We start from the raw sequence: 27480 nt of genomic DNA on the forward strand, positions 1-27480 counted from the left end.
CTAACCTAAATCTAATTTCATCCCATTACTACTTGCATTTCCCTGTGCTAATGACTACCTTCTGCACTGTGACTACTTTTGAAATATATATAAACTGCTATTAGATCCCCTCTCAACCTTCTTTTCTGCAAACTAAACAATCCTAATTCTTTTAACTGCTCCTCATAGGACATGGTTTGTAGGCCTTCCACCAACTTGGTTGCTCTTTTCTGGACTTGCTCCAATAAATCAAAGCCCTTCTTAAATTGAGGCTCCCAAAACTGTACACAGTACTCCAAATGGGGTCTAACCATGGCAGAGTACAGTGGAATAGTTACCTCTCTTGATCTAGATTCAAGGCTTGCTTTAATAAATCCCAGAATTTTGTTAGCCTTCTTGGCCACAGCACCACATTGCTGATCCACCAATATGCCCAAATCCTTTTCCCCAGCGCTATACCCTAGTTCAATTCCTCCCATACGATAAATTATTTTTTATGTTCTTCTTACCCAAGAGTAGGACTTTCCATTTATAAGTCTTCCATGTTCCTTTGTCATTCCCCCTACTAAATTATATCTTACTTGCCAACTTGGTGTACCACTTCCCAGTGTGTCCCTATCATGCAAACACTGTCCAATAAGTGCTACCAGTCTCTGACTGTGTATGGGCAGCAAAATAATAACATGCTGTCAATTTATTCAGAAATTTCAAGGAGGAATAACAGAGGAACAGAACTATACAGTTTCAAGAAAAGATGTTCCAGAATTTTTTTATTTCAGGGGAGTGACCGATTCTCTTTAAGGTAAGCTTTGTAAATGCACAAACAAGACAAGTACCAGCACGGTGAGGATAAACATATGGTTTAAGTATACTATACATGGCATGTGTTTATCGCCAAATATACTGCATGTTTCTCATGAACCAAGTTACCTTTTGCATATACACCTGCTGCCAGTCAATGCCTTTAAAGAATGGATGCTCCTTTACTTCCAGTGCACTACAGGGAAGAAATAAAGTTAATATGACATTTGGAGGGTGCTCTCTATGCTCATTTTTCTTTTACTGTAATTTAATACTTTATCCTCCAGCTTAAAACATTGTAGCAGAAGATTTCTCAATTTCTAAACAATTATTAAGTACCCACTTTACTGTGAAGCTAATGGACCATATTGCTCATAGGATAAAGCATGTCTGCAAGGATCTGATGACTCAAATAGAAAATGGAAGATAATGATTTAAAATGCTTAGAAAAAAAAATCCACTTATACTGTAAAACATCCCCAGATTTCTGTATACCTATAATATCTACAACAAATTGAGGGTGGCTTGCTGTAATATGTCTTTGTGCGGTGTATGGCATATTACACACTGCAGACTATATTGGGGGGGGGGGGGGGTACACTCAGGAGTCATACTATAAATATGGGTATATACCATATGTTATTACACTGTGCGTTGGCTAGAGTAGGCTACAGTCCATGTTTTAGGTGGCATACAGACCTGCCTCCCTGGCAGCCAAGTCTCTTGCTCACATCTCGTTGAAGGAGACCTTCCAGGAGGGACTTCAGCTCTGGAGTGAATGAGTCTGGCAGCTCCACATTCTTGACATGTTTAAGAAAAGCAAAATTATATCATATACATTTGTGAGGAACTGGAAAACAAATACACACATGTACTGAAGAATATCTGATAACAGAAAGAATCTCCATGACCACGTAAACCAGAATTACATAAATATTAGACAAGTTCATACAGACATTTGGTATCCTATAGAAACACCAATCTTACCATAGTGAGTGTCATCCTGTCAATCTCATGCTTATCTTTGGTTTTATGTTGTCTGAATGGGCTGTGGCTATAAAGGGAGAAAAAAAGAATCAATTAATGGCAAATAACTGCTCATGTATACAGAGACATATTAACTAATATCGTGGAACTCCGCCTGATGAACCAAAACCCACAAAAAAAGATTTTGAATAAGTCCGTTTTTTTTCATATGCTAATTAACCTTCTCCGCGCACCGGAAGTCTCACCGTGCACTCCTCTCTGCTATTCTCTCTGTGTATGTACAGCAGAGGCTGCTGTGCTGATGACTCATCTCTGCTGTGCATATACATAGAGCAGACAGTGATCACAGACACTTCCGTTACACGGTGGAAGCTCATTAACATATGGATAAAAACGGACTTACTCAAACTCTACTGAGGCAATTTACATACAAAAGGTAGGTGTGGAATAGACTTTCTAAAGGCTATGCAAGGATGTGATTATCTAAATATGAATTTTGCCAATGATAGAGCCCCTTTAATGTAAAGATTTTGAATAAGTCAGTTTTTTCATATGCTAATTAACCTTCTCCGCGCACCGGAAGACTCACCGTGCACTCCTCTCTGCTATTCTCTCTGTGTATGTACAGCAGAGGCTGCTGTGCTGATGACTCGTCTCTGCTGTACATACACATAGAGCAGACTGTGATCACAGACACTTCCGTTGCACGGTGGAAGCTCATTAACGTATGGATAAAAACGGACTTACTCAAACTCTACTGAGGCAATTTACATACAAAAGGTAGGTGTGGAATAGACTTTCTAAAGGCTATGCAAGGATGTGATTATCTAAATATGAATTTTGCCAATGATAGAGCCCCTTTAATGTAGAACTGCTAAAGGATTTTTATGAAAGTTGTATTAATGTGCTTTAATATGCTCAAAGAACAGGACGCAATGTTATAGGTGCTAAACAATGCAAACTGAAAACTTTTCCTAGTTGTAACAGCATGGGTGGCCATTTACAAAGTGGGAAGAGACAATCTCCTTGATCTCCGTCTCTTGTAAAAGTCCCAATCATAAAGAAGAAATAGAGGTAAGAGATCACTGAGATTTTGTACAGCATTAACAGCAGAAGGTAAAGTGACTATGGTGTTAAAACTGCCACGTTGATATAGCCTTACAATTAAAGGGGATGTCCAGGATTAGAAAAACATGGCTGCCTTCTTGCTGAAACAGTTCCATACCTGTCTACAGTTGTATGGTTTTAGCTGGGTATGGGAAGAAGTGCATGTTAGGTAACTCCACCCTTGGTACTCCATGCCTGCCTCAGCTTGATTGAGAGGTCTCTATTTGCATGGTGGACAGCATCAAGAGGGAGTCATTTAACAGCTTAAAGAAATATAATGTCCAAGTGGATGAAGCTATAGTGCTAAAATAATATTATCTAAACTCCCCATACACAGATCCTAAATACTAGGAAACGCAATGAGTGAATTGAAACGGAATAGTAAAAAAAAGAAAACCATACTGCTCATGTTTAATTTCTATCCATATAGACTCATCTTATTAAGAAGATGGAATATGACACAGACATTCATTGAACTAACTAGCCCATGCATACACTAGAGGGCAGTAGATGCTCTAGTCTTTGTGTTGCTATGAAGGACACCAGACAAGGTCAGTACAACCATGAAAGTCCATGTAATCGTTTCCCAACAAAAACTGATCTATTCAGAGAAAAGATGATCCCTGGAGAACCGTTTATGCTGCAACTGGTGGAGAACAATATTTTCAACACACGGTACTGTGCAAATGTTTTAGGCAGGGGTGTGTGTGTGTGTGTGTGTGTGTGTGTGTGTGTGTGTGTGTGTGTGTGTGAAATGCTGTAAAAGGAAGGCCGTGGTCATACTATTGTTGGGTGACCATTCGAGGACTCTGTACTCATTCTGCTTAAATTTGTTGCAAGAAAAGTCCTGTCGATCCCTGATCTCATCATCATCCAGTGTCTGGGAAATCCAGTGTACATCCAAAGATGATCGCTGCTTAGTTCTCCAAGATGTCTGGAATGACCTCCCTGCAGTTACTTCAAAAACTGTCTGCAAGTGTAGCTATAGAAGAATTGATGCCATTATAAAGGCAAATGGCGGTCACACCAAATATTGATAAAAACTAGATTTCTCTTTTGATCATTTATTTAATTTTAATTGACCAAAATAAACTATTAATAGCATGTATATATTTTTTTTTTAAACATTCTTACTTTGCAGCAATGTTTTTCCCACACTTGCCTAAACGTTTTGCACAGTACTGTATATAAGATATATCTTACAGAGGACTCCTATTAACAGTTCACATTGAGAAGTATGCTCATATCGTATAACATAGTGCTGAAGATGTTCAACTTGATCAAACATCTCATCTGCCAATCAAAAGCCTCCATAAAAAAATTGCAACCCGAATCTGCTAAGTATACAACTTGGAAGGCGTCTTGGCCATACTGTGAACAGAATGGTCAAAAATTCTATGCACATGTCACACATGAAAACTGCGAGATTTTGGGAGGCATGCTTGTTTTATTTATTTTTGTTTCCAGCACTTTTTATCCATCGACTACACTGGGAACAGTTGGCATCATGGTTAAAACTGCAATAAAACTAAACATATATACACATGCATAATTTTTGAGATTGTTTCTTGAAGGTGAATTTAGACAGACCAAAACCCAGTCTAATGTATTTATTTTCCTGATGAAACATTTTAACTAGACACCAACTGGCTCCACTGAATAGGGCTAACAATGACAGAAATCTGAAGCTCAGCCTTCATTTTCTGCAACAGACTCCATGTCAAAAATACACATCAGATATTTTCAATGAGTATTATCTGCCATTTGAGAATACCCCAAATAAATCCTTAAAACGAAAAAAAAAAAAAACCCTTTCTACCGTATTTCAATATTTGCAATGTATTGAGGGGGCAACACGGTGGCTCAGTGGTTAGCACTGCAGCCTTGCAGTTCTGGAGTCCTAGGTTCGAATCCCGCCAGGAACAACATCTGCAAGGAGTTTGTATGTTCTTCCCTGTGTTTGCGTGGATTTCCTCCCATTCTACAAAGATATACTGATGATGATGAAAAAAAATGTACACTGTGATCCCTATATGCGGCTCACAATCTACATTATACTATATATATATATATATATATATATATATATATATATATATATACACTTGCAATGTATTTATCAAAGGAAAAGGTCTATCAATGCTCAGTATGTATACAGGAAAGTGTTCGTTTCCATTTAGAACTTTACAGCAAGGCAAAAGAAAAGTTTGATGATGGAAAACATGGCAAAAATATTAAATTATAAGTCACCCGCTCAAGCAACCATATTCAATAAATGTCTGATTTCACTGTTATTTATCTCCTGTTATTTACATAGCACCAACAAATTCCACAGCACCGGTACACTGAATGTCATCACTCACATTGGTCCCTGTCCCCATTGTAATTCCCTTTCCCTATAAACCTACAAGTAGGTTTTAGGAGTGTGTGAGATATCCAAAAGTACCTGTAAGAATCCCATAGAGACACAGGGAGAACATACAAACTTCATGCAGATGTTGTCCTTGGCAGGATTCAAACCCAGGACGCCAACACTGCAAGGTAGTAATGTTAACCACTGAGCCACCGTACCGCCCAAGAGCTTTCTCTTCAGCATGACTTTATGTAAGCAAATAATGACACTTCCTTTATATTCTACACCACATCTTGCTTTTATTCCCTCCCACGCCTGATCTACCGTAAGCACTGTAGTAACATGAAATAACGGTGGATACCAGACTTCCTGTAATGTGAATTCTATTTATAAGAACGGAGATGGTGAAGTACTCCATCACTCATTGGTACAGTTTCATTTTGCTGCAAATTCATATTTTATTTTCAAGCAAAAGGTTGAATCTGAAGTGAACAGGAGAATCCACACATGACTAGCCGAGACAAGTGCTGTAGGGGAGTCCTGCCCTTTTAGACACACTCCATATGGTTGCTCAGGCGTGAACGCTCATGCATTTGCTCAGTAGCTGTCCGAGGTTACCCTGGTGCTCGTGTTCATTCAATTCAGGTGGAAAGTTGTGTAAAAACAAACAAGTGGCTGTCTCCATCTGACAGGCAATAACAATGTTGTTGAGATGGATTGTTTGAGGCTAGAGCTATACACAATCTTTCTTTGAGGCAAACCTCCAGTTACAAACAAGTTTTTATAAATGAATAGTACAGCTTACAATATGAAACTTTGTTATATCTTTGTTATATAGCCCTTATTTTCTCAATATTAGTCTATTAAGAGGGGGATTTACAAAAGATACTCAGATATTAGCTGCTGTTAAAGAACAGCAGAGTGTAACGCTACTAAGTTGTAGATAACAGGCTGTAAGAGCACAAAATGAGGCAATAAATAAAGTAACCAGCCGGCAGGAGAATCTCTCCCTCTTCTCCCCCCTCCATAGAGCACTGTGTAATGCTGAAGAGTACAGGTAGCCAGGGGAAATCACATATCAGCATTTTATACTGAATATTGTTTTATATAAATAGAGCATATATTAACAGCACAAGTGGAAAGGTTGCTCTCTTCATACAACCCGTTGGCTCTCCAGACTTATTCATCAGATGATTGGTCCTGCTTGCTCTATTTTTAATCTAGCCTGTACTACTGGGTAAAAGTCCTTTATGACTTGATGCCAACATCATTTATCCTGCTGCCAGAGACTGTATTTCTATTACAAAGCTTTCTCTGGTATAAAGGAGCTTGGATTGGGCTGACATTCATCAATGGAAAAAAAACATTCATTTTTCAGTCATTCCTAAATTAGGTTTCTGAGCCGCTTAAATGAGCAGCAAAGCTTTGTACAACTCTGTTTTATCTATAGCACAAATGATACGGTCTGTGGATTAAAACAAAATTATGACGACAATGAATTTTAAAGAGAAAAAAAGAAAGCGCCAGCAGCTGTTATTCTCTTCAATGGACTGATAGGACAGTATCAAGTACATAGGCCAGACGCCAAACAGCTTGAATATTGTGCTATGCAGGATATGTAGGATGTTGGGGTACATGGAATACACACACACCTTACCTGTAATGCAAAAAAAAAACAAAACAAAAAAAAAAACAACAACCCAAAAATAACTATTGATTCCTTCGGTCCTTTAGAGATACAATTTGAAAACTTCCCATCTATCCTTTCTCTCTTTCCTGGAATCTTTCCTTCCTCTTTCAAGAATCCTGTCATAACCACGCTACTGAAGAAATCCTCCCTTGACCCAGTCTGTGCTGCTTTTGACCCATTTCTAACCTCCCCTTCATCTCCAAAATGTTGGATCGCTTAGTCTATTCTTGTTTAACCTGCTATCTTTCTGCTCTCTTCTTGACCCCTTACAATCTGGTTTCCATACTCTGCTGAAACAGCCCTTAGAAAAGTTAAAATGATTTGACGGCTAAATCTGATGGTGACTATTCTCTCAGCAGCATTTCACTCTGTTGACCACCAACTCCCCTTTACTCTGCTCTGTGGGCCTTGCGATACTGCACTCTCTTGGTTCTCCTCATATCTCTCAGACTGAACTTTAAGTGCATCATTGGTGGTCGCTGTCTCTTTTCCATGCGGTTAGGATTCCTCAGTGTTTGGTCCTAGGCCCCCTGCTCTTCTCTCTCTACACATCCCCTTTTGGACAAACCATCACCAGATTTGGCTTCTGGTACCATATTTATGCTGATGACAACCAACTATATACCTCATCACATGACATCACCCCTGCACTACTACAGAACACCAGTGACTGCTTCTCTGCTGTCTAAAATAGCATGTCTTCGCTTTATCTGAAACAATCTCTCAAAGACTGAGCTACTGCGGTTTCCACCATCTAATAGATCTTTCCTTGAGCTGTACCTTTCTTTCACCCCCCCCTCCCTATACTCAGTCACTCGCAAACTCAAACATCTCTTCCTCAAAAACATCCCCAGAATTCACCCATTCCTTACCACTGAAACATTAAAGACTCTTAGGGGGCGTTCACACTACCGTCAGTGTCCGACAGGTAGTGTCCACTGCTAATGTCCGTTAAAAATCTTGCACGGACATTAGCTGTGTCTGTGACATTTTTCATTCATTTAAATGGCGATCGGGTGCATTGTTTTGCACTCCGTGCCTGTCCTTAAGTGTCCGTTTCTAAAGATGTCTGACTTTTCAAGTGGACAGAAAAATCTGACATGTAGGTTTTTGCTGTCCGCTTGAAAAGTCGGACATCTTTAGGAACGGACAGTTAAGGACAGTAAAAGAACGCACCCGATGTCCATTTACATCAATGCAAAATGTCACGGACACAGCTAGTGTCCGATGCTAATGTCCGCACAGGTTTTGCTTTTAATAGAGAATTAGCAAACTCCTGGTCAGTTTGAAGACTTGAGGAGCCAAGGCTCACTGAATAGTGAAAAATAATAATACACATGTGATGTTGCAGAAAGTAGCTTGGGGGGTGGGGGGGGTGTCAGAGGGTATATTGGTATCTTGCTTATCATACAAAGGCGAGTGGTAGCAGCTATTTGTGTAGATATGAGATTGTAGAGGGTTGCTTCACTCTTGTGTAGCCTAGTGTGGTAAGCGAGTGTGGACGGGAGAGAGGAAGTAGAGTCTCCATTAGGATCACACATGTGTGTAGTGAGTAGGGTGTACCCACAATATTGGTATGCGTCGGTACAAGTCGGATATATTTTGTGTGAGAGAGCCCTGATCACATATTTCATGCGTTTTCTGTGGTAACACTAAATAAGGTGGGCCATGATGCCTGCTCAGTTCTGCAATCTGTCTTTGTCAACTAGTGACTGTTGCGAGAAAGTGTGTGTGTCGGGGATTTCTGGAGCAAACAAGCCAGAAAACTGAAATACCTCAGTAGCAAATGTGGACCAGCAGAAGTGGTCCAAACCACAAAGTGTAAAAATTGGTATAAATAAGTATACTCAGGAGCAAGGGCTTCAATATCTAATTTACTCTGCCCCTGACATCCTTCTTCCTATGTACCACAGATGTAGAACAGAAAACAGGGGAAAGGGGAGCAAAAAAAATACTTCAGCCCTTCACAATCATAGCTTTCAGAACTGGGACAAAGGAAAGGTTATGAGCTGTTTTTTTTCAACCCCACTGTCTACTACAACTGAGGATCATGGGAATACTTTTAGATCCCTTTTAGAAGACCACCCTACACATTCTATGCTAAGAACTAAAAAAAAAAAAAAAATAGCTTTTCTCATGCAAGTTTCTCATATGCAGTTTATTCATAAAACCAATGTTTTTCAATCCAAATAAAACTAAGTACACAACGCATATGAACTACATATTGCTTTTAACATAATGGTCTATAAAGACATAACCGTATCAAGGACCTCATATAGAAGAATGACCACATTAACAGCCATTCCACATTCATTCCAGTGTAGATATATGCAGTAAAATCTATTTCTATGATGTACTGCACATTTCATTGTGTATTACAGCACACTAGAGATACGCCTGCCGCTTGATGGGTTTTGTTCCATGTTGCGCTTTATACGTTGAGGCAGATGGAAACGCCATTTCCTACCACATAATTACGTTTGTATTGATACAGAACAGAGCTATTCATTCCAAATGAACCTGGAGAACAAAATTTAACCTAGGCAGCTATTACTTTATTCTTAGACAATATATTTCCAAGTAGGGAGATTTTGTCTGAGTACTTTGGTGAACTGGTTCCTGTAATGTGCTGACAGGCCGTTTTACATGACAGCTGACTACCTGTGAATCTCTCCGCTCCTACGCAATTTATGGCTGGAAAGACTATGTACTTAAGTCGCCGCTCATGTCTTGTGTTTCATCACTTCTGAATGTACTGAATTCTGCAAATGTACTTTATCTGTAGTGCTCACCATTTGTGGCCAGGCTTCTTAAGCATTTAACAGAGCCCTTTGCACTCAAAATGAACAAAAAATACTTTCATTTATTTAAACTGTTACACTCGATATTGGAAAAGCTGGGTGGCAAATCCTAATGGGGGACAAACTGGTCCTCATCATTCCCTTGGCTGCATTTTTCATTTGTAGGGGAAATAAATGGCACCATATACAGTACTTTAGATCAACTGTAGTGAAATGCTATATATGTGTACTCAAGCAAGGAATAAAGCTAAAAACGCCAATGAGTGCACATAAGATAAGTAGAGGTACTGACATCTGTACAGTCTCCCCCTCTCCTTCTGTCTCTACCCCCTTCCCTCATAGATTGTAAGCCCTCGCGGGCAGGGCCCTCTACCCCACTGTGCCAGTCAGTCATTGTTAGTATTGTATCTACCTGTATATTCTGTGTATTGTATGTAACCCCCAAATGTAAAGCACCATGGAATTAATGGTGCTATATAAATAAATAATAATAATAATAATAATAATAATAATAATAATAATAATACCATAAGGAGAAGTACATAGACATTTCTCAGGTTCTTATATTTAACGGTATGCAGCGGTCTGACTGTGGTGCACAAGGGCCAATAGGAAGGTTATTTCTGAGGTTCCGCTGTACATTTACATACAATATCTATCCATTTAACTAGCATTAAAGCAGATATTTTTCCACTAGTGGCTTGCTGCCTAGTCCTTAACTAAGATTCTGTCTTGGGGGCCTTGCCAGCAGAATTACTAACAGGCATACGACCTCCTAGCTGTGTGATGTAGGAAAACATGCTTATATAGCAGCAGGTTTCCGGCAGCTGCAAGTTGCTGAGAGATAATGGGGGATTGGGGACGCCACAGCAACAGCAGAAGACTAGGCAGGGAGGACACTGGTTCACAAGCCTAGAGGTCATCTCAGCCCCTTGAAGTGTCTATAGAAAAATATACTAGGTCATTTATTAAAAGGTTTATCTACTCCAACAACTAATCCCCTATCCTATGAACAGGGGGGTCCAATTGCTTTAACTCCCTTTACTGTAGAAGTGGTCAGACAAGTACACCACTACTCCATTCATTTTTTATTTATTTTTTTTTAATGTAGATTGTGAGCCCCACATAGAGCTCACAATGTACATTTTTTCCCCATCAGTATGGCTTTGGAATATGGGATGGAAATCTATGCGAACACGGGGAGCACATACAAACTCCTTGCAGATGTTTTTTGCCCTTGGCGGGTTTTGAACACCAGGATTCCAGCGCTGCAAGGCTGCAGTGTTATCCAATGAGTCACCGTATGGCCCCTTTACTCCATTAATTTCTAAGGAACTTCAAGGATAGCCAAGTGCTGTAGTTCTTGTAACAGTAGGTTTTTGGTATGTGTGAAGAAACAGGACTACCCAGGGAACACCCACACAAACATGGGCAAACATACAACTTCTTGCAGATGTTGTCTGTGGTCGAATTTGAACTTAGGACTTCAGCGCTGCAAGGCAACTGTGCTAACCGCTACCTTAAAGGGGCTCTATCAGCAAAATCATGCTGCTAGAGCCCCACATATGCGTGCATAGCCTTTAAAAAGGCTATTCAGGCACCGTAAAAGTTATATTACACTACCCCCGTTTTAAAATAATAACCTAAAAAAAGAATGTGATCTACTTACCGAACGTGCACGCTGGGCGGGCATTCTGGGTGTGTCTTCAGCTTCTTCCCCGTCTCTTCTTCCTCCGATCCCGTCTTCCTCCAGCGCTCCCGAACGGACAGTGATAGCCTGGGCGCATGCGCAGTAGCTGTAGTAGAAGCCGCATGCTACTGCGTATGCGCCCAGGCCGTTTTTTTATATCAGTGTCCGCGAGCGAGCGCCGGAGGAGGACGGGACCTGAAGACATTGGAGGAAGAAGAGGCGGGGAAGAAGATGAAGACACACCCTGAATGCCCGCCCAGCATGCTTGATCCGTAAGTAGAGCACATTCTTTTTTAGGTTATTATTTTAAAATGGGGGGGGGGGGGGGGGTAGTTTAATATAACATTTACGGTGCCTGAATAGCCTTTTTAAAGGCTATGCACGCATATGTGGGGCTCTAGCAGCATGATTTTGCTGATAGAGCCCCTTTAAATGAAATGAAAAAACACAGGTGAGTTTGTCTGACAATGGCTCTATTCATAACAGGGAGCTAAACACTCCCATTCTCATGATTAGTGGAAGCCCCAGATTTACCTGCTTCCCTGTGGGCTAAGTCTGAGCCTGACTGTGAACATTAAGATTCTGCATATCGTCCATTTAAAAGAGTCTTACCCTCTCAGAAGTTTGAAGAGCATACATCCCAGGGAAAACCAGTCTGCACTGCTGTCATATGCTGTGCCCTTCTGCAGAACTTCTGGCGCCATGTACCCGTGCGTTCCTCTGGAATTTAAAGAGATACAAGTCATTTAATGTCTTTCCAATGACCATGGATATTGATGTTGCATGATCTAGCAATGGGAGTGCTTCCGTATATACCAATGATTTATCCATTGTAACAGCACACTGCACAAGCCCTAAAGTTGTTGCAATATTCTCATGAACCCAGGAAAGTAAGGGTTTGAAGGGTGGGAAATCTAGGCTAAAGCATGGAAGAAGGTTGTTCTTAAAAAAAAAAAAAAAAAAGAAATCTCAATTGAAATTGTAGCCTTGGTCTTTTCAGGATCCATATCGTCACAAAGACTTCTTCTGATCCCAAACTGTACAAAATTTGACCCACAAACTTAATTAAATTTTACACATAAAATTAGGACCATTGATCTAATTGTAGATTATGTTACATCAGGAAAACTTACACTAATATCCATAGACATGCAATATGTATGGAGTTAGCGTAGAGCCTTTGTAGGCTACAATGCGTGACCAGTTGCCAAGCCGCAAATTGTAACAATTGTAGAAATTAGAGCATATCTTTTTCTGTTAATTCGGCTCAGTTTCCGTAATCTCAGAGGACTTTTACTGTACTTTCTGATCAATGAATTCCGATAATCTCCAAAGGATATCAGCTAATACCCTGATAAATTCTTGTAGCAAAAAAGCAAGAGTAATAACTACTCAATCTATCTTATCTAAAAATGAAAGAGACTAGGTAGTTGTCGGCTAACAGCTCTTCTCAGGCATCCTGAATAAACCCACTCAGCTGAGAAGAATGGATATATTATTTTATATTTATAATGGGTAAGGGGTAGATATGCAACAGCTGGAGAACTTTGATACCACCTACATTATTTATAGGGAAAACAACAGAATTGCACAAGCTGAAATTCAACATATCTATATATTTTATATTTATTGAACATATAAATAAAACTTTTTTTGTAAAACAAACTAGAATAAAAATGCCCATTAATCTTCCTCTGCTTCCATATGTCCCCTTTGGTGCTGCTGATTTTTGCCACTGGGGAAGACTCTGGAGAGAATCAGTTTCCTCTCCCCTCTGACAGCTAACAATATGTTCTCTCCTAGCTATATTACTATTTTAGGTCGGGGCCCCACGGGCCAGAAAAATTGTGCCGTTTTATAGTATCTACAAAGTGGATAGGATTCATGCCCACTTTGTGTTTCAAACTGCAGAGCGGACACGCTGCAATTTCCAAAAATGGCGCGTTTTTGGAAATCGCAGCTTGTCATTTATATCTACGGAAATGCAGGCGACTTTCACGTAGATATAATGGTAAAGTCCGCAGAGGAAAACTTCGCAAACTTTCTGTTTAAAGCGCTGCGAGAAGAACCGCGATGCATTCCCGTTGTGCTTTAGCCTTAGGGTACTTCAGAGGCTCTGCTCCTTCCCTGACAAGCAGGACGGAAAGTAATTTATATGTGCCGCTTGGATGAATGGAGGATCTCTACGCAGAGAACTGGCTTTTGAAAGACTGACTGAGCACTTGTATCCACCAGCATTCAGCTCAGCGGGTGGATACGGACATTGTGATACATTCTGAACACCAGGTGGAATCCCTATATTTAAGTAAATGTCAGTCCTGTCTTTGTTAAGGGGAACCCGTCATGTCCATATAATACACTAAGTCACCTACAATGGCCACAATGCAATAAAACAAAAATAAATGTATCGTTGACCTGCTCCTGGTACTCCTGATGATGGTGCAGGCGTTCACTGAGTACTACACCTCAGTACAACGAGTACAACGAAGCCTAGCTTCAGTGAATTACTACACAGCAGCCAGGGGCATCACAGACAAGTCCAATGAGTCTCAGACAAATCTAAGTATAAAGGTTTTATCCCAGTGCAGCTACAGACATTGTTGGGATAGAGCTATTTGAGAACATAAACCACAGTTTTCAGGTTTTGGTTACCTTTTAATGATTAATAAAATCAATAACTTATTTATTGGCGGACAGCCTCTTTAAGGTCATTCACCAAAATGTGGTACACTTCTGAACACGTGAAGTGCCAAACAAATAATAAGACCCTCTATACATTTCAAGGGGTTTTCTACGACTGTAATATTGAACTTTGCTTCCTCACCTCGGCTCAGGCATCACATGACCATGTTGCAGCTCAGTTCCATTCAAATGAATGAGGCTGAGTTGCAATGCCAAGCACAGCCATTATACAATGAATGGTGCTATGCTTGGTAAGTAGCCAAGAGGTCACATATATCAATCAATATCAGTCCCAGACAACCCCTTTAACTAAATATGAGCACTTCAGCTATTGAAAGTTGTGTAAAAATAAGAAAAACGTTTACTCTTTAGAAATGGTTAAATATAATTTTCAACATACTGTATAATATTAATCAGAAACAGGATTGCAATAGTGTGCAGACCCTGAAATAGCTGAAGCCACTTCAACCCCCCCCCCCCCCATCCCATTACAATAAATGTATAAAGAAGACCTGCCGTGAATACAACACTTCTGTAAAAAAAAAAAAAAAAAGGCATTTATTATCACTGTTTTACAGCAGAAGCATTGTTGCTAAAGTATATTTGTAACCTGAGAAAGCCACAGAGAACGAACCTGAAAGCTAACAGTAGTGGAAGAGTGCATCTATTGTGCAGGTTAAAATGGCAACATGAATCACATCCGATGACTCATAATTATTAGTACTATTTAAAGGCGGCCGCGATTGTTGTAGAGATGAGATTCCTGAGCAGCACTTCACCTCCCCCTACCCCACCATAATTAGGGAGCGCTTCCAATCCATACTGTATCTTCTGAGAGCAATTCACTACCTTAAGCTGCCATATGCTCTTAACTCCATAATACATTCATCTTCATTTCTGGAAAGTGACTTATGATATTAAACAGTCCATGGTAGGTGCAGCAGAATGTGTACAGTGTTTGGTGGTGAAATAATCAGATACCTTTAGCAAGAATGTACTGCTGGTACAGTCAGAGGCAATCCCAAAAATTTACCAAGGACTGTAATAGATTTTACCCCTCATTATTAATGGTTTTAGTGAACTACTACTATCATGACATACTACATAAATATACAAAATACTACTACAATAACTAGAGATACATCCAACCTTGTATTTTACCATCGGTTTCTAATGAATTGCAACTTTGTCAAATTAATCATTTAACCTTAAGCTATTATAAAATGTAATGTACTTACACACTAGCATGGGGCTTCTTCTTAGAAAAATCACATGCAAGTCCCAAATCTGATATCCTCACATGTCCATGTTCATCTAATAGAATATTTGCTGGCTGCAGACAGAGAGAGGAACAGAAGTTACAATAATTCAGGCAAACCTGCTTAACAAAAGGTATATAACGTCTGGTAACAACTGAAAACACTGCTTGAATTCCTGAAAGAGCTAAGCACAGGGTACAATGTCAGCGTACTAGTCTGAACAATTAGAGTACATAGACACAGGCCAGAACTCGCAATGGAAAATATCAGCCAAAATCTGCATATGCAAATGGAATTTCATGTGGATTTTCATATGCACTGTAAAGGATTAAATCTCCGATGAAAAAACCCCACAACATAACATGCTTTTTCCAAAGAGGGTGCATGAGATTTATTTTGCTATTCTAAATGTTGCTAATATACCCTAATTGTTCATGCGGAAAGCATTTGTGTGTAGGTGAAGAGAGAAGAAGAAACCGGTGAGTTTCCCATCAAACCAGAGAAAATAGAGGTGCCTGGTCACTCTGCAGAGATGCAGAAGTGGAAACAGTCTGATGTTAGATGACATACACATATATAATTTACATATACGTATAGCTCTCCCTCTCATAGATATGTGTGTGTGTATAATACATATACTGTATATATATATATATATATATATATATATATATATATATATATATATATATACACACACACTCACCGGCCACTTTATTAGGTACACCTGTCCAACTGCTCGTTAACACTTAATTTCTAATCAGCCAATCACATGGTGGCAACTCAGTGCATTTAGGCATGTAGACATGGTCAAGACAATCTCCTGCAGTTCAAACCGAGCATCAGTATGGGGAAGAAAGGTGATTTGAGTGCCTTTGAACGTGGCATGGTTGTTGGTGCCAGAAGGGCTGGTCTGAGTATTTCAGAAACTGCTGATCTACTGGGATTTTCATGCACAACCATCTCTAGGGTTTACAGAGAATGGTCCGAAAAAGAAAAAACATCCAGTGAGTGGCAGTTCTGTGGGCGGAAATGCGTTGTTGATGCCAGAGGTCAGAGGAGAATGGCCAGACTGGTTCGAGCTGATAGAAAGGCAACAGTGACTCAAATAGCCACCCGTTACAACCAAGGTAGCCAGAAGAGCATCTCTGAACGCACAGTACGTCGAACTTTGAGGCAGATGGGCTACAGCAGCAGAAGACCACACCGGGTGCCACTCCTTTCAGCTAAGAACAGGGAACTGAGGCTACAATTTGCACAAGCTCATCGAAATTGGACAATTGAAGATTGGAAAAACGTTGCCTGGTCTGATGAGTCTCGATTTCTACTGCGATATTCGGATGGTAGGGTCAGAATTTGGCGTCAACAACATGAAAGCATGGATCCATCCTGCCTTGTATCAACGGTTCAGGCTGGTGGTGGTGGTGTCATGGTGTGGGGAATATTTTCTTGGCACTCTTTGGGCCCCTTGGTACCAATTGAGCATCGTTGCAACGCCAAAGCCTACCTGAGTATTGTTGCTGACCATGTCCATCCCTTTATGACCACAATGTACCCAACATCTGATGGCTACTTTCAGCAGGATAATGCGCCATGTCATAAAGCTGGAATCATCTCAGACTGGTTTCTTGAACATGACAATGAGTTCACTGTACTCCAATGGCCTCCACAGTCACCAGAGCTCAATCCAATAGAGCATCTTTGGGATGTGGTGGAACGGGAGATTCGCATCATGGATGTGCAGCCGACAAATCTGCGGCAACTGTGTGATGCCATCATGTCAATATGGACCAAAATCTCTGAGGAATGCTTCCAGCACCTTGTTGAATCTATGCCACGAAGAGTTGAGGCAGTTCTGAAGGCAAAAGGGGGTCCAACCCGTTACTAGCATGGTGTACCTAATAAAGTGGCCGGTGAGTGCATATATATATATATATATATATATATATATATATATATATATATATATAGTGTAAGTATATATACAGTATATATAGTAAGTATACTGCAGGGCTGGTCCTCTCAAAGACTATGAGCAGTATATAAATTATGAAACTGTAACAGAGCTGTATTAACACATTTTGGATCCTTATTGTGAAACCTTGCATTTTTTCGCTATCTCCCTTGTTTCTGTATTGATCGTTGTTCCCCGCAGTTGCATGTAAATATCCCAATCCCACTGTTTTAAACCAGTGACATCTCTGGAAATTATACAGATAGAACTGCATCCTAGTGTCATATGAAAGATCAGATTCGCTCTACGTTTTATAATGCCTGTAATACAGCTAACTAAAGTGACCCAATCCATTTTCTCTTTATTTCACATTAGCCCCTACACTACACAATGAAAAGCAGGGAACTGTTTTTAACAGAGAAGCAAGGGAAAGTGTGGAAATGCAGGATTTCACAGAAATTAGGCAACTGTGTAAATAAAGTATATTACAAAACTTATTATCGACAATTGGTAGAAAATCGAAAGCTTTCACTTTAAAGCAAACCTGTCAGGTGCTTTCTGCTGCCCTGTTTGAGAACATCACATGATGGAGAGTGCTATGGTCATTTAATTGGGGAGATACAATGAGAATCCTGCTTACTCCCCTTGGTATACTGTGATCATCAGTCTTGTATGTACACAACCTGAAAGCGGTCAACCATAATGTGTGGAAGGGGTAAGCAGGACTCTTATGGTCTCTCCTAGGAGTCCTGTCAGGATTTACACTGCCTTTTAATCCCACTCTAAATTATAAATTATATAAACCTATGTATCATAGAGCTCAGCTTCTCTCTTTCTATCAAACCTTGCTCTCAGATAAGGAAACACCCAACAGGCTTACTTTATAATCTGGCACCTAGTGATCTTCTCAAAGAGGTGATCTTTTGGAAACATTTCAATCTATTATTTAAGCACACATATATCTACAACAAAAGATAGCACCACATGCAATGTATTATTTGTTAAAAAAGAGAGCTGCCAAGTGAATCGTTCGGAGTAGCTTCCTCGAACAAATGCCTCTACGTTACTAAAGACATGGACATTGAGAGGTGCGATGGATTTGTATTGAAGTCTCTTGCTAGAAGTATTAAAACTGTCCTTCATAACGAAGGTTTTTCCTCTCTTTATGATAAGGAGACTGTGATGTAATGGAATGAGGGGTGGATTGAGCTGAACAAAACCATTTTATTTCACAATTCTAAAATAACTCCTTTTCATTACGCAATTCGCCTAAGTTTGAATAGAGGAATGTTTCCTATGACCCAGATGATCAATGCAGCGTGTTCATCCTGCTCCAGACTGACAACACTAGGTTTTGGCATGCTATGATAAGGAGGCTGTTTAAGCATCCCTTTCTTATTTGGCTCTGGAACTGCTGCACAAGAAGAAAGCTTAGGAGTTTTGGGGAGGTCACAAGGTTTAGTGATGGTTGGCTAAGACAATGAATGTCAGTCCATTCCCTTCGGGCAATACAGCACAACAGAAGCCAAAAAAATTAATGTGTGCGCTTTAAAGAGGACCTTTCATCAGATCGGGCACATGCAGTTTTATATACTGCTGGAAAGCTGACAGTGCGCTGAATTCAGCGCACTGTCGGCTTTCCCGATCTGTGCCCGGTGTAAAGCGCTATCGGTCCCGGGACCGTAGCGCTTTAGTGTCAGAAGGGCATTTCTGACAGTTAGCCAGGAACGTCCTTCTGCCTCGCGGCGCCTATCGCGCTGTGCGAGCGGGGAGGAACGCCTCCTCCCCCTCCTGATAATACTCGTCTATGGACGAGCTGTGTGAGCAGAGGGAGGGGGCATTCCTCCCCGCTCCACAGTACAGCACGATAGGCGCCACGAGGCAGAAGGACGTTCCTGGCTGTGTCAGAAACGCCCTTCTGACTGTAAAGCCCTATGGTACCGGGACCGGTAGCGCTTTACACCGGGCATAGATCGGGAAAGCCGACAGTGCGCTGAATTCAGCGCACTGTCAGCTTTCCAGCAGTATATAAAACTGTGGAAAAATATGGCATGCACTCAGCCCCTTAATAATAAGACAGTTTTCTGTGGTGCCAAAAAAGAAAAAACATGTTCACTTACAGTTTATGTATTTTACGGTGTTCGCCTGAAGAGTCCTCCTGGATGCACAGGAAAAAGGGCTCCCTCCGGCTGGAGCCGTGGCAATTGCAGTAGAAGAGAAAGAGGATCCAGCACCCAGAACTCTTGCACACGGGAGTGGGGTTAAAACTTCGCTTTTATTTTTCACATTAAAAATTCGGACATCTCACAATAATGTGGTCCATATGCAGAGGTGGTACTGTTGAACGCCGACGCGTTTCAGTGCCGTGGCACCTTAGTCATGGCATGACTAAGGTGCCACGGCACTGAAACGCGTCGGCGTTCAACAGTACCACCTCTGCATATGGACCACATTATTGTGAGATGTCCGAATTTTTAATGTGAAAAATAAAAGCGAAGTTTTAACCCCACTCCCGTGTGCAAGAGTTCTGGGTGCTGGATCCTCTTTCTCTTCTACTGCAGTATATAAAACTGCATGTGCCCGATCTGATGAAAGGTCCTCTTTAAGCTTTCTGAATGACATCTATTCTGATCTGGTTGTTATCACAACTTTTATAGAATGACATTCTATTCCTACTACTATTATAAATGTGAAAGTTTGTGTGTTTGGATGTTTGTGTGTTTGTTCCTCAATCACACAAAAAAGGCTGAATGGATTTGGATGAAATTCGGCACATAGATAGATTGTAACCTTGATTAAAATATAGGCTACTTTTTTATCCCGATACTTCACGACTGTTATGAATTTTGGTTCACATACTATATTACACTGCTCTTATCTATGCTTCTGAGAAAGCCAGGGCTGTTATCTCTTTGTGTAAACAGACGCTAACCTTCAGTGTTCATGCATTTGCATATTATCTGATCGGAGCTGAGGGGGATCATTAATGCCTATGGTGTCCCAGCGAGCTGCTGAGATACCGGAACAATCACAGACACATTGCAAGAAACAAGTTCAGCAGCAGGCCAGCTTGAGAGCTGCCAAAACGCCGGAGCATGTGGATCAAACGCCAACAACACGCTCATTATATGGCTTCCCATCGAGCTGCTGAGATGCCGGAACAATCACAGGCATGGTGTGAGGAACAAGGTCAGCAGTAGGACAGCTTGAGAGCTGCCGAAATGCCGTAGCAGGCAAACCATCGATGGCAGCAATTTGCTGAATATAGGTGGATCATTGACGCTAACAACCCACAGACGAAGTCGCGAGCAGAGGCTAGTTCAAAATAAAAGCATTTAAGAAAAAAAAATAAAAAAACTAATATGAGGGTTGGGAGCTCTGTCTCATACATGTATGGAAAACTAGTGCTTCTTGCAGAACATATGTTGGCAATATATTGTCCAATCCTGGCTGGATATAGTATGCACAGTGGATATAGATGTATACTGCCTTCTTGGAACTCATAAGTAAATCGGTAACTGGGGCAACATGTAAGAACCGCAAGGTTTTAGAATATGTTCACATTACGGTTACTAATGCCCTTTGCTCTCATCAGTCATAGGATGAGAGCAACGGATATTAATTGTAGAATGCAGATGGGGCATGCCACCCCTGGTGTTTGCCAGCATTCACAACAAGCTTTCTTCTGTAGTGTTTTTTTATTTTACTGATGGAAGAATAAGTTATGCAAGCAGTGCTTTTTCTTCCATTACAAAAATAGGAAAAGATGACAAAGGAAGGCATCGGTCATGTTGGTTTCATTCTAGTCAATAAAAGGGGACGCAGATGGAGGGGTTCCATCTGAGTCTATCACAATCTCACTGTAAAGTCTGTTGCTCTCATCCCATGATGGAGCCTTAAAGAACTGGACTGTATATAAGAATATAAACTCAGAAGTTGATAAACGTGCTTCTCCTAGAACAACTCATCTTCTCTGCAATGTTATATACCTGCATGTATGAAGGACAAGACAACTTATTTGTATTGCAATGTCTTCAGGACATGAGCTGGTTTGTAAAATTATTTAAGGGGAGAACGGGAAAGTGATTTGTACAGCCATAACATAATCCACAGCTTAGGTTTATAGAGTGCAATGCGACAGACATACTCGCTCCAACAAAAGCTCTGCTGTAGTCTCACCTTCTGAATGAAACTGGACATTAAATGGCTTTTACGACATAAACTTTACTTACAAAAGCACCATGAAAGCAATTACCACATTTCTCTAAATTATACTAAAAGGACAAACCCTGTTATTGTAAGCAGTGTGCAGCAAGTAACAAATGGTAGGTCTTGCCAATTCTCTAGTAAACCATAGACTGGATTAATGCTACAGAGGTGGAATAGTGATCCCTTACATAAAAGCCATGAAATGAAGTACAGACGTGGCCAAGTTTTTTGGGTTTTTTTTATTGCAGATTTTGCAACAAATCTTCTAAAAACTCATAATGAGACTGCAAGACTATTCTCATGTGCACTGCATTGTGACTTGATATAGATTTGAGGTATAGAACCTGCATATCGCAATCATATATGAACATGGGGTACCTTAAAGGGGTATTCCAGGAATTAGATATTAGATGATCTATTCTTAGAATATCTGACAACCAGGACCCCAACAGATGCGGCTAAAAGCCATTTCACAGAACAGTGACATTTACTATTCACATGGCCTGTTGACAGCTCAGAGAATGGGGCTGAGCTACAATACCAAGCACAGCTCCTATGCAATATATACTGCTATAAATGGTATTTAATAGAGTGAGCGTATCAGATCAACATTACAATCCTGTAAAATCTCTTTAAAGATTTTTTTGATTGTTTTTTAAATTGATACATTCATTGTAACTGGCATGATAAACACTTCCAAGAACTCATGAAACATACTGGCCATGATCATATAGGAAGCCGATGGATATCAGCTGTATCAGATTGTATGTGGTCCAATCATTTATGCCCTTCTCAAAGGTGACCCCATGGTCGAGAGCAGGTACATAGTGCTACATTACAGAGATTACTGACGTTATACATACCTAACATTATAAAAAATGGTAAAGGAAGTTTCACATACAATACAATGAATGTAGACAGCAGATTTTGCCTCACAAAATCAAGGACAAACATAAGAACGCTAAAAATATCCTTGACAAATGCTGCATTGTCTTGAGGAGAAAACAGACATAGCTCCAAAGAGGGGACAGACTTGGGATGACTGACTTTCAGAGAATACGGTTTCACTGGCACAGTTGACAGGCCCTGGGATCTATCCAGTGAAATGCCCTGAGGGATTTCTGGCCCTCACACTGGCATCGTAAACAGTAATCTGACTTTAAGGAGTTCCGGCAGATTGTTACAACTGCAATATAAACCTACTGTATGCCACACAGCTGGTGAGCATAGTGGAGGGCCTGAGAGGAAAGGACACAGTAAAAGGAAATGTGTATGTTATCCTAACAGAAACCACAAGCTGAAAGGATCTTTGTATTTGTATTTTGCTTCTTTCGTGTAATCTTATCCATTGACCAGTTGATCTGGACAAATAGACATTAAGGAACAGGGTGAAACACAACATATTAATTACAAGGAGAGAGACAAAAGCATTAGTATCCCATCTTGGAATTAGCTTGGAAGTCAGCTGAGAGTCTGGCACAAAGCAGCAGCTGCCGAGGGCATTCATAGGGCAACCAAATTTTAAACATGCAGATGTAGCAAAGTTTAACTTGACAATTAACTTAAAAACCCGCTAGATGTCAGGGATCCAGTGAGCCAGTCTTGTGGCTGAAGGAAACAGAAAGGTGGCCATGTATTTGCAACTCTCTTTCACTTGTATGGGAGTAGCTGAGGCTGTCTGACGTACAAGTGAATGGAAAGATCTGTGCATATTTGGTGCAGTATTTTTAGCCAAAGCCAAGAACAGGATAAAAGGATAAAAACGTATAATTCCTCCATTTGGCTACAGAAAAAAGTGAACCAAAAACTACATCTCAAATCTATGGACAGGCTTCAGATGCCCACATAAAGCAGTAAAGGCATTATAAATAACACCCCTTATTTTATTTCATAGAAGAAGCTTCAATACTGTTTGCTGCATTAAAAAACAACATTAAGGAACTGCCTACCTTCAAGTCTCTGTATACAACAAAGCGATTGTGCATGTGTTCCAGGCCCAAAATAATTTCAGCAGCATAAAACCTCATTTCCTTCTCAGAGAAGACACCATGTTGTGACAGGTGGTAGTGCAAATCCCCACCTGTAATGAAGACGACAGAAAACAATATATTAAATTCATGATCAAAAATATGATCTAGGGAACAGGTTTAGTAGACATGGCAAAGGAAACAGTCATAAGGATGAGGTATACAAGCTATACATGCATTGCTAGGGTAGCTAAAAGAGACCTGTCACTTCTTAAGAGAGGTCTACTTTAGCAGATAATTGAGAATTCCCTAGGTTAGAACAATTCTGCGGCATCTTTCTCTATAATATAATTCTGTGTTTTACTGTTCTTCTGTTATCCCTTCTATAAATTTACTAATAAATTGACAACTGGGCGTTAACATTTAGGGGTTTGTACGTCACACAGTGGCACGGTCCAATCAATGCTGATAGTACACACCCACTCGATAATGGAAATAGTAAAACCCAGTTGTCAATATATTTATAAATTTCAAGGACTTCTAAATGAGGAACAGCATAACACACAGTTCTGAAAAAGATGCCTCAGAATTCCTCTTTACATAGGGAACCCATGTCAGGAGTGGTGACAGATCCTGAACTGAATCTTACAAACTATGCTAAGATGAAAATAAGAATAGTAATGTAAACCAGGCATCGTGCTTCAGGGCTCTAGTAGTGAAAGGCATGAGGCTGTTCAATATGGCACCTAGGTAACAGGTATTGTGCCAAAAGTAAAAGAAATCATGAGGAGGGGACAATATTAGACAAGGGATGAACTCTTGCAATATCCGATTGCACTTAACTGTAACTATATAAACAGCTTGGCACATGGAGGTTAATGAATGCCAGTCATTGTGACACACATGAAGCAATCTCCTGCATATCTAAAACTAAATATGGCTTTTTCCTTATAATGTCCTTTAAATGGCCTCCTTGAAAAAAATGACTCCTCTGATTAAATGTAGCCATTGTCTTTGTGGGAGAGACAAAGTGTCTCCTCCTCGCCTCATGTCAAGGTTAAGCTGGATATGTATGAATTCCAATAAATCCTGTGGTGCTCACTGGGACAGAGTTTTTGGTTGATATGTTTTGTTATAGAAGTAAACTCTGCTAGTACAGCCGCATGCTTATAAGAATCTTTTATGGCTGCACCACAAGCAGGTGGAGTACTATACACCAGAGTAATCTCTAGCACACAGTGTACTGTACATTAGCACATCTCCACAGTTTCCAGCAGTACAGATCACCCAGGGTAGGCTTTACAGTAAAATACTGCACATATAAGACAAAGGACTGTCATGGGCCTATTAAGCAAAAATAATTATAAAGTAATATTTCTACCACATACAAAATATCTTCATACAGGCATGTATTTACGATGTAAAGCAGTGCTTCTGAGTCTGCAGTACACGTAACCCCAGGGGTATACTCCGCTATTTGCTGGGCTGCATGGTACAATATAATGATCCGACTGGCACAAAAGCCCCAATATTTGCAATGGTCTTTTTTAAAAAATAAAACACACTCCTAGAACATTGCTGAATGAAAAATGCTCTGTTTAATGTGAAATTCTGAATACAGAAATAACTGAATACCTTTACAGCAATTTTAATGCTAGAGAACAAAATGCCAACAAGCAACCTTATGATAATATACACTAGACAGTACTATATTTCATGCAATATGGTCACCCTGAAAAATGTCAGTGCAAATAATTTTATAGCAAATACAATACAGACAGACAATACAGACAGCCACATCTTACCATTCATCAGATCCAAAATGAAGCAGAGCTTGTCTGGTGTATGGAAGGCATATGTCATGCACACTATGAATGGACAATCCTGCAATACAGAATTAAGTTACTCAACAGGTAATATGAGAAAAAAAAAAAAAGATAAAGAAGAAAACTAAGGAGACTACGGTAATTTTACCTCAATACCACAAGAGTCTTTTTTTTTTTTTTTTTCTTATACTGTACACTGCACATTAATTCATAGAGTTTAAAAAGGGTTGTCCAGAAGGGGAAACATCATTAAGAAAACAAGCAAATGTCATAGTCTAAAAAATAAACCATAAAATTATGTCGCCTCACGATGCACTGATACAAATGTGACCGATGCATCCAGTTATTGGCAGCGGTATGAGCTGCTGCAGCCAGTTATCTTCTGCAACAGTGACATGTTTGTGCCGAGAAGAAATGCCTAGAACAACACAACTGGAGTACCTGGGATCAATGAGGCGAGTATGACTTATTTTGTTACTCTATAACTATCATTTTCCTGGCTAGACAACCACTTCTACTGTTTTCATTGTGCAATATATATATCTACTGCGGTTGTTTTTCTTTTTCTGTAACTTACTCTCATATTCGCTTCTCTCTTATAAAACACATTATCTGATATGTTATGTTAACTATCCAACATCCAAAAGAAGCCATGGCAGAGAGAGGCCTTTCCACAATCTGTAACTCCCCGGCATTGGCTACACAAGCCGTGTGAATGCTTTCTTGCAGCATGAATTTTTTATCAGTTGATCTATGCGTCACTGTGTGGTGAGGGTGCGCGGATCTGTCATCAGACACACAGCTGCTTCCCTCCCCCCACATCACACGAAACATTCGCAGCTCTCACCTACTAATCAGGAAAATAATAGAGAACCAAAGGAAGGTCTTTATGCTTAGAAATATTACAATAGCAAATGAAAATACTGCAGATAACTGAACCCTAACATGTATAATAATATTATAATCCAAATATCCAAAGAGATAAAGTAACAAAACAATATCACCAATTCATAGGGAAGTTAAAAAAAAAAAAAAAAAGTGATATATCAGATATTGCAGTGAAAACTGATGATGCATATTATTAATAAGATAAGAGGACTAATAAAAATTCTATATCCTTAGAGGAAACATTCTTTCGAGTTACATATTTGTTTCATTAACTTTAGTCATATTCCACAATTTGCTGCAGAACAACTAGTTTTCTCTATGGAGGCCCAAGGGATCCTCCATTATCTCATCATGTAACTCACAATGAAGCCTGAGAAGACAATCATCCAAACTTTTGTCTGTTTTTTTGTGTCCGTTTATTTTTTGCGCATACTCAGAAAGCATAAACAGCAAAAAAAAAAACCAAAAAAACTGGACAGTATAAAAAAAACCAGACACTAACTATATATATATATGTTATATTGGTAACTCTCCAGCCCCGTCTCCATATTCTTCAGGAACGGACTCTTCATGCGTCTTCTTCTGACGTTGGAGGTGTCAAACTTCTAGACCTCGGGCAGAGCCGACTGCGCATGCCCACAGGCCACTAGAAAATGGCTGTTTACTTTGCAAGCAGCCATTTTTCTTGTTACCGCGAGCATGCGCAGTCAGCTCTGCCCAAGGCCGTTACTGCTAGCACAGGTTTTGGGCCTGAATGGTACTGCTAGCAAGGCTTTGGGCCTATATGGTAATATCCCAGACCACGTAACGTCTGACACATTACCATACAGGCCCAAAGCCTGCTAGGATTAACATCGGATCCCGGAGAGGTAAGAAACACTGTTTATTATGTTCCCTCACCTCCCCTGGGGCTCCGATTATTATACTCGGGGGTCTGAAAAGACCCTGAGTATAATAATAGTTCATCAATAGTTCATTCTCATCTTTCGAACCTGTTAAAGAAGAGGAAGTCTCCCAGCTACTTTCTTCATCTTGCCCTACAACCTGCAGTAGTGACCCCTTCCCCTCACGCCTTCTCCAATCTCTGTCCCCTGCTGTCACAACTTACCTTACTACAATATTTAACCTCTCTCTCTCTTCTGGAATCTTCCCATCCTCCTTCAAGCATGCTGTTATAACTCCGCTATTGAAAAAAACCCTCCCTGGACCCGTCCTGTGCTGCTAACTATCCACCCGTCTCTAACCTCCCCTTCATCTCTAAACTTTTGGAACGCCTGGTTTATTCTC

General features: G+C 40.2%; 1 protein-coding gene across 2 annotated transcripts in view; it reads right to left on the bottom strand.

Annotated features, from left to right (window-relative positions):
• Positions 1–27480, bottom strand: part of GRK3 (G protein-coupled receptor kinase 3) — a 210248-nt gene that overhangs the window by 15076 nt on the left and 167692 nt on the right. For both annotated transcript variants that reach the window (XM_075276596.1, XM_075276595.1), the window contains exons 10-16: positions 25285–25363; positions 23462–23592; positions 15329–15423; positions 12021–12128; positions 1768–1834; positions 1480–1580; positions 910–976 (exon numbers count right to left, since the gene is read on the bottom strand). In XM_075276596.1, coding sequence (XP_075132697.1) covers positions 910–976; positions 1480–1580; positions 1768–1834; positions 12021–12128; positions 15329–15423; positions 23462–23592; positions 25285–25363 — 648 coding nt within the window. The remainder of the gene's footprint in view (positions 1–909; positions 977–1479; positions 1581–1767; positions 1835–12020; positions 12129–15328; positions 15424–23461; positions 23593–25284; positions 25364–27480) is intronic.

Source organism: Leptodactylus fuscus, chromosome 1 (genome assembly GCF_031893055.1).
Source record: "Leptodactylus fuscus isolate aLepFus1 chromosome 1, aLepFus1.hap2, whole genome shotgun sequence".
NCBI classification, from domain to species: domain Eukaryota; kingdom Metazoa; phylum Chordata; class Amphibia; order Anura; family Leptodactylidae; genus Leptodactylus; species Leptodactylus fuscus.